Raw genomic sequence first — 9,132 nt, forward strand, 5'->3', positions numbered from 1 at the left:
CTCGTGAGGGTAACTCTCATAACCCTCGTGACCCTCGTGAGGGTAACCCTCGTGAAGGTAACCCTTTTGAGGGTAACTAACCCTCGTAAACCTCGTGAGGGTTACAAAGGTAAGTACCCCTCGTGGAGGGTAACCCTCGTGAAGGTAACCCTTTTGAGGGTAACTAACCCTCGTAACCCTCGTGAGGGTTACGAGGGTAAGTAACCCTCGTGGCCCTCGTGATCCTCGTGAGGGTAACCCTCATGAGATTAACCCTCGTAACCCTCGTAGCCCTCACGAGGGTTACGAGAGTTGCGGTTACGCCGACGCCGACAGCGACGCCGACGCCGACGCCGACGCCGACGCCGACGCCGACGCCGCTCAAGCCGGGAACGGGCCCCAAAGAGCTGCGCTCTAAAATGGAGGTGCAGCGAGCTCGAGCACATAGAGATTCTAAATCGAAAGGTAGCACTGGTATTAGAAGACGATGTCAGTGCCAGTCAGATACCACACCTCCTTCACGCCTACGGATGCCAGAGTCTCGTCCTTTTTCCTGGGCGACCCCCGCTATGTTTGCGCTTCAACAAAGTGGGACATGTTCGGCGCTACTGTAGAACACCGAGCTCGGTGCTCCAACTGCCGGCGCTATGGTCATCTAGCTGAGGAGTGTGTCAACGGAGCCACCTATGCTGACATATTGTGGCAAAGTCAAACACACGAAGATGACACAGCGGCAGAACTCCTAATGGACGCCAGTGAGGTAGCTGACGTCAGCGGGGAATTGACATCCGTCCGATCGGCCCATTACCCAGATGACGCATGGGTCGGGGACAGTATACAGTCACCCAGGCATCATAAAACATCGACAGAAATGAAGACTTTCCAGTGTTGGAACCCTACAGCATCTCCAGAAAACAACACCACACAGAACGCACGCGTGGAACCTGATGCGACTCCTGCACCGACTTTCTCCAAAGCTTCAATTACACCTCAGCACGCAGTTAGCGAGGACGGCCGTCCACCGTGCAGCAGCCAACCACTTAAGCGACCGGCACAGGTTGACATAGAGGCACCTTCGTATTCAAGCGAGTCCTCAACACCACGCAACCGTGTTGGCGACGGAGACGTCGCCAAAAAGGAGGCATCGGGGTCCCGTGCCAAGACGCTGAAATGAAGCCTTTATGACGACGGATAGCAAGCTAAGAAAATTAACAGAATGTTAAGTTGGGCTAGTTGGTTGTTCATGAACGACCAAAAGGTAGACCAGCAATCATACCCTACCTTCATGCCGTATCCCACAACCTGAAAAAAGTGGCGGGGCGCTTCAACGTTCCGGTGGTTCTCACGGCCCCTAGCAAACTTTCGTCTTTGTGCAAGCGAATTAACTACCCACACAGGGACAGGGAAGAATGCACGAAAAAACACAAAAATAAGTTTTTGGAATGTTCATCCTGTGTCGTTTACGACATTCCATTATCATGTGGGCGTTCCTACGTAGGACAAACTGGCCGCTGCGTCAATGAACGTGCAAGAGAACATGCGTCAGCTGTCAAACAGACGCCGTCAGGGCATCTGGCAGTACATTGCGCTAGATGCCCGTGCACACCTTTGTTTACTAACACCGCCATCCTGGGGCGACACAGCGATAAAACCACAAGGGAAGTACACGAAGCATTCATTATCAAAACAAGGGGCGTTGACAAGTGCGTCAGCGAGCCGTCTGTGGCATTGTTAGATAAGGAGATTCTATTTTTAGAGAGAGAGTGGAGTGGCAGGAAATGAAGTGGTTTGTTATCGTATTTAAGTCTCTGTATTTTCCAATAAACCTTCAGTTGCGAGTGCGCCACGTGTCGTCGTTACCGACTTCTTTTGTCCCTGTCTTCAGCGCTTCCTTCCAGTTAAGAAAATTACCCTAAATTTCACAACACTAAATGTCTGAGGTCTAAGATCTCCTGAGAAGCAGGTGCAACTTTGTCGGCTCTTGCAACGTGAGCGGCTGGACTTTGTTGCGATTCAGGAGACAAATATAGAGTCGGATGAGGCCCCAACAAGTGCGCTCGAGCCTCTTCTACACAGGTATGAAGTTTGTGTGAGTCACGCTGTGGGGCTATCGGGTGGTTGTTTCTTGTTTCTCCGCAAGGACTTGAACTACACCTCGCTCTCGTACACGGTTGACACTGAGGTCGTTTTATCTGTGGTGACCTTTACCATCCTTACCGAAAAATCCGGTATAACTTTTCAATGTCCGGATTATAGAACCGGAAGTTTTTGAAAACCCGAAATCCAGATTGCAGACAAAGGAATAATTTCTGAAAACCTAAATTCCAGATAGAATCCAGAGAGATTTCCGGCTCCATAATCCGGATAGCGAAACGTTATACCGGATTTTTCGGTAGGGATAGCCCCCTCTATACTCACAAAGCCTGGCAGTTCGGCGACGGAGCCACAGAGTGCCCGGTCGCAGATTTGGAGCGCTAGGATTTTTGGTACTCAGCGCATAGTTTCTGCAGCGACGAGGACCCGAAACCTGGTTTTCAAACCATGGCCTCCGAGATCCCGAAGCGCGCGTCCTTCGGGATCCCTGAAGCAATGTTCCAGTGATTTTCTTACACCCTCCCTAAAAGGGGGCGGGGGGGGGGGGGGGTGTTTTTTTGAAGGCACCCCCTTAATTTGCAAAAACCTCTATTCTCAATGCCCCCCCCCCCCTAAGCCCCCCCCCCCCCCCCTCTGAAGCTTTATACACCCCCCCCCCCCCCCCTAATTTGAATTCCTGTTGAAACCCCTGCCATGTTCGAACCATAGAGTTATTATAATGTACGCTAGAGGTTCAAGTGGCGCTAGTGTGCTGCTGCAAATTGAAGCACACAGCAACCAGTCGGAAATTGACTTCCGGTAATGCATTTCTATGGGGAAAAGCGAGTGAATTTTCTCGCTGCGCTCGATTATAAGAGCAAATATCACGAATATTTCGTACGTACTAGGCACATTGGAACATTTCTCAATCACGCAGACAAAATAACTGGTCAGTTACGGCGTTTTTATTTGAAATTCGTGGCATGAAAAACGGTGCTAAAACCGCTTCGTACATGTATTTAAGTGCACTGTCGGACACTGTTAGCGCGAACACGGCATCGGCGCTTTCCACCATGCGTGATATACGTGTCAAACGAACGAAGGACATGTGGAACACCAAGAGGGACGGCAAGAACTACGCAGTAACACTGGATAAGTAACTCCTTGTGCACGCAGGTGATCAAAATAAGCTGAAAGCCACGTAATATAGTCTGATTTGCAATAAATAAGTACTGATTCTTTCTGCTCGTGATTATGTGCAAGGATGCATGTTCTGGGTTCAAATCATCAACCGCAGGCTCCAAATCTTTGCAAATAGCAAGAAGTCAGAGAATAGGTGCCCGATGAAAACTGCCCGACATAGCAAATAATAAAAAGGCACACCTTGCGTAGTCCACGTACTTTATTTCTTACATTCGAATGTTTTTTAACCGATCGTAAAGATGCACAACGGAGTCATTTTCATAGAGTGACAGGACGGGCATGTTAGCAATATATAAGCGCCATCGAAATGCTAGCTAACTTTGAACACACTCTACATTCCTTTCGATCGTTAGTTTGCTTAGAATCGTCGCTCGTTTTTACATACCTGCCATGGAACATAGGTTTGGGCCTGAAATATAGCGGAGGTTAACATCGCTTAGTGGTAAAGAAAAATGCTGTAATAAAAGCAATTACACTTTTACAATATTAATAAATGTACATACTATCCGGTATAACTGAAATAAGAAAAGTTATTCGTGTTATTTTCCGACGAAGAGACAAAATTCACGCGCGTTTTCCCATAGGAATGCACAGGAGCACCGCAAAAGTAGACTGGTTGCTGTCTGCTTCAATTTGCCTCCCGGAAGTCGCATAGACACTAGCGCCAGTTGAACCTCTAGCGTACATTGTAATAACTCTATGGTTCGAACCCGACGAGGAAAGAAGCGATAGCGCGAGGAACGCGAGGAGCGCGAGCGGACATTCCATCGGTCGGGACAAGTGTGTTCGGCGTCTCACCGCAGATGGGGCGCCCGCGTCTCCTGGCGATCTGCCAGGCTTGGTCAGTATAGAGATGGCTATGCCTTTACTAAGAGGGAATTTACTGGTGGCTGAGTTGTGTTTATGCCTATAATAACTGTTCTAGTCAGCATTCATTTTCCTAAATTTACGTGCTTTTCTTGACACCGACAAATGCATTGTTTTCTTTGGCGACTTTAACTGTGCATACGAGGCCCACGACTGCTCGACGATCAGTATGAGGCGCGACAACAGTAGTATTGCTCTCGAGAATCTTGTGCGCCAACACTGCCTAAGTGACGTCGGTGCCTATCGAACGTCCATGAATCGCTTCAAGCTCTTGCAAAATTCTCGCCACGGACGCCTTGACAAAATATACATGTCTAGTTGCCTTTTGGAGCACACATTTGAGTAATTTGTAACGCCTGTATGCTTCTCTGACTATTGTGTTGTAACTGTCAGGCTGGGTGAGAAACGTAAACATATGTCTAGACCCAAATGGGCGCTGTGGAATTTAAACATCAATCTTTAATAAAAACAATACAGTGATTTTAATGAGCGACTAATTACCTGTTTTATGACCATTCGTAGTAATACCGAACTTTCCATTTTTGCACAGTGGGATAGTTTTGAGCAAGAAGCTAAAAACATCACAATTGAGTATGCCGGTATTCAGGCAAATCACGGGAAAGCTAACAGGCGTGCACTTACACATAACCTTTACGAATTGAATGAGCTGGTATGCGAAAAACCAGGTAGATTTCATGAGCAAATTTGCTTTCTGAAGTCTGAGCTCCAACGCCACGAGCTTCAACATCACCGAGCAGCGGCTGTGTGATCAAGATGTCAACGCCCTGTATCGACTGAACAAACTACTAAAAGGACTTTATATGAAAAGCGCAAACACGAATAAGCAAAAAAAAAAAAAAAAATCCGGAGTTGCCATGTAATGGCGCTTATCAAGAAATACCGACAGCATTATGACCGCATTCACACAATACTATCAAAACTTATTTGGTGAGGTCTCCCCCTCATCAAACAAGGAGCATATGCCTCTCGTTTGGGGTCCGGCCAACTCGTCGACGGCTAACTCGTCGACGGCCCATTCGTCGAGTAGGGCATTTCGGTTTCGGGCAATTCGTCGAAGGGCAACTTGTCAAAAGGCGAAATTGGTTGAAGGGCGATTCGTCAAATGTTTTGAAAGACGGTCCGAGTTAAAAGTTCGTGGTTCCTTTTTTATCGTTTGACCTAAATTTTTGTTAGTGTTTGGACGAAAACAGCGCCCTTCAAAGTTACAAGATTGAAAGAAAAATTACAAGAGGGCGAAGATAGAAGAGAACCTTTAGACACGTTGACAAATGTGTCATCTCATGATCCTCTTTTTGTTACGTTTTTTTATTAGTTATTTTGTAATGAGCCGCCGCAAACTGTCGCCGCGAAGTGGCGTCAACTGATGGGCCGGGTACGTTAACACGCGACCCCAGTGATACACGAGCGACGTAGCCCACGGATTATTTTAGGGCACTATTTGCTTTAAAATTTATGGACAAAAATTATATATTTTGGCTTTAAAAAACCGGCGACCAGTCGGCCTCTTTGACAAGTTTTCCTTCGACGAGTTGCCCTATGGCGAATGGGCTTATTCGACGAATGGGCCGCCGACGAGCTGGCCGTCGACGACCTAGACCCCTCTCATTTCACTGCTGTCCAGCTGGAGTGACGAAAACTCAGAATTACTTGCTAGATCGTTATTTCTCAAGGAGATCTGCCTGGCCTTGGAGTCCCTTCCTAGCTCGAAGGGACTAGATGGCCTTTCAGCTGAATTTGATAAGCAACACGTAACCTGCTGCGACAGCGTAACCTGCTGCCACAGCGGCACAGGCAGCAGGTTACGCTGGAACCTAAGCAGCTTTCTTTCGCCATTGCAGTCTGCGGTAGTGCTGTTCTTCAACCCTCATCGTTGCGACAGCATCAGTCTGAATAATCTCCGGTGCTGGATATCTATTGCCCGGTGTCGTTTGTGGCCAAGCATTATCACGGCGACGGAATGAGCTGCCTGCATTGGTGTACACCCACCTGTTGGAGCGGTGATTGGTTCGATGCCATTGACTTCGGCTGCATCTGCAGTATAAAGACAGCGTTTCTCGGCCATGAGGGACATCCGCTCTGTCAGCGGTGTGCGGTCACCGAGGACGAGGCTCGTATAGTCTGAGGGTTCCCCCTTCATGAGGAAGCTCGGAGGATGTTTCTCTCCGCCCTATCCTCACAACACACCCTACCAACGACAGCATCGGACGTAGTTTTCCCTAGAGGTCCCAGGCATAGAAGACGGATCATACAGTCCCTCCTACTGGGTTTCCTACGAGAGACCGGCCTAGCAAAGCAACTATGACGCCCCTCCGGCTCTTCCGCTAAGTGCCCCCAGCCCAGTCCGGACTCGCTAATCTGGCTCACTGAGACATGCATGCTGCTAGTTTCTTTTGTCTCCCCCCCCCCCCTCCTCACCTATGCCCCCATCTTTTCCCCTCCTCCTATCCCAGGGCGGAACAACGCTTGCACTTTTGGCAAAGCTAACCCTGCCCTTCCCCACATCACGACCCCCTCCCCCCCCCCCCCCCCCCCCCCCCCCCCTGAGGGACACAGCGGCAGTGGCAGCAGGTTACGCTGGAACCTAAGCAAAGTTTTTTTCGCCATTGCAGTTTCCAGCAGTGCTGTTCTTCAACCCTCATCGGTGCGACAACATCAGTCTGAGTCATCCCCGGTGCTGGATTTCCGTTGCCCGGCGTCGTTTGTGGCGAAGCATTATCACGGCGAGGGAATCAGGTGCCTGCATCGGTGTACGCCCACCTGTTTGAGCGGTTATTGGTACGATGCCATTGACCTCGGCTGCATCGACAGTATAAAGACAGCGTTTCTCCGCCCTGTGGGACACAGCGGCAGTGGCAGCAGCTTGCGCTGGAACCTAAGCAACGTTATTTCGCCATTGCAGGTTGGTACTTTTTTGCTTTGTACAAACTGATATTTATCTTTACCATCTGCTGCTGCTGCTGCTGTTCCTGCTGTAATTTTTGCTGTTATTTCTTGCTGTGTTGCAATACCTGACAGATGCTTCAACATGGCAGATGACTCGAAAGATATCTGTGTACATTGCAGTCAAGCCTTTCCGGAAAAAGGCTCGCAAATCACATGCGTAGAGTGCCAGTATACTCTTGCCATATAGGCACTTGTTCTGGCATCTCGGAAGAGTCGCGTGTTGCTTCACGTAAAACCTGGCGCTGCCAGACATGTAAAATAGCCAAGTCTTGAGAAAGTCAGAGGAGCAAACAAGACAAAATATCTAGATGTAGCTGCTATGCTGATCAGCATGAACGCTAAGCTAGACACCTTATTAAGCTTAAAAGAAACAGTGGATGCCATGGAACATTCACTTCAGCACATGCCGGCGAAATATGATGCAGTGCTGAAGCAAATGGATGCACACGACGGGGAAATAAAAAAAAACTTAAAGAAAAGGGTGATGCACTTGGAAAAAAAACGGATTGACAGGTTAAAACAAAAAGTTCACGACCTTGAATGGAGAAGCCGCAGGCAAAACCTTGAAACACACGGGATCCCCATGAGCTTTGGCTAAGATAAATGACCTAGAAAAGCAAATGGCAGTGCCCGACTTGACAGCAGATCAAATCATGGCCATGCATCGGCTTCCCTCGCGCCCTGATAAGATACCCGGAATTTTGATTCGCTTTTCAAATCAAGCAACTCGGGATCTGTGGCTGAAGAAATGAGTGAACTTGAAGCGAGTTCGTTGCAAAGCATAGATCTTGGAAAACTTGACAATCCAGGATAAAACACTTCTTTGGGAATGGCGAGAATGCGCAAAGGCAAGACGGTACCAATACGTCTGGTACAAACATGGAAAAGTACTGGTAAGAGAAAAGGATAGGGCACAAGCACATGTAGTGAAAACTGTGGATGACTTGCAAACACTTGTGTAGTTTTTCGCTGCTGGTAGTTTTCTTTTTCTTTCTTTCGCTAATGACAAGACTCTTTCCTTAAGAAGTGAAATCGAAATTGTTTTCAAGAACCAACCAAAAGTGCCACTTTCTTTCTTTCACCTAAATGTGCAATCAATATGCAATACATTTGATGACTTAAACATATTTTTGGACGGTTTTAATTTTCTGTTTGATGTTATTATGCTCAGTGAAAGACGGTATAAAAAAACAGAAGTAGATAGGCTTGAGAATTATTAATTAATAATGTAATGCAAAAAGAACCAATAAAGTAGGAGGCGGAGTATGTATACATGTAAAAAGGGGTCTTGAGTGCACACTTGAAAGGGACTTTACAGCTATTACAAGCTATTATGAAATACTAACTTTACAACATGCAAAAACTGTTTTTTCTGTTGTCTATCGCCTGCCAAGTGGTAATATCTCCTCCTTTCTTGAGTTTCTCGACGTGTATTTTAAGTTTCTTGGTGGAAACAAATTGACTGTCTGTTTTGGAGGTGATTTTAACATAGACATGCTTGCGTCGCGCTTTCACATAAAATTGAATTGTTGACTTTATATCAGTCATACGGACTCTTCATCGTTATTTCCCAGCCTATCGCATTACACCCCGAAATATGGCGTTGGATTTATTTTTAACAAATATTTCAGAAACGAACATAATTGTTGGATTGGTTGGGGAAACTATTAGTGGTCACCTTCCAATATATATCCTTGCAAATGTAGACTGCAGCTCAAAAAAAAATATGTGATCAGATTTATTTTAGAAATATAAGAGCTAGAAACCTTGATCTTTTTGAACAACAAATAAGTTCCGAAGTCTGGAGTGCGGTGCTGTCTGGCGGGTCTGCTGAAGAAGCATTTAATTGTTTTCTTGAAAGGTTTATTATGATGATCGCTGCTTTCCTCATGAATTGCATAGGGTTTCTCGAAAGTCTCGTAAACCCTGGGTTACACTCGGAAAAAAAATGATAAATAGGAAAAATAATCTCTACCACTGATTCGTGCACACTAAAGATGTTAACATCTTAATTGCATTTAAGAAACTTAGAAATCAATTAACAAA

At 46.8% G+C, this 9,132-nt stretch overlaps 1 protein-coding gene across 1 annotated transcript; it reads left to right on the forward strand.

Moving 5' to 3' along the window:
• Nucleotides 1-7,168: 7,168 nt before the first annotated feature.
• Nucleotides 7,169-8,580, forward strand: LOC120846855 (the record flags this gene model as incomplete). Its single annotated transcript, XM_040218748.2, is given in 3 exon segments — nucleotides 7,169-7,195; nucleotides 8,049-8,312; nucleotides 8,314-8,580. Coding segments are annotated over 3 exon segments (558 nt in total), but the record flags the coding sequence as incomplete, so codon positions are not given.
• Between the last annotated feature and the right edge of the window lie 552 nt (nucleotides 8,581-9,132).

Source organism: Ixodes scapularis, unplaced genomic scaffold, assembly GCF_016920785.2.
Source record: "Ixodes scapularis isolate PalLabHiFi unplaced genomic scaffold, ASM1692078v2 PGA_scaffold5__190_contigs__length_132052651, whole genome shotgun sequence".
NCBI lineage: Eukaryota > Metazoa > Arthropoda > Arachnida > Ixodida > Ixodidae > Ixodes > Ixodes scapularis.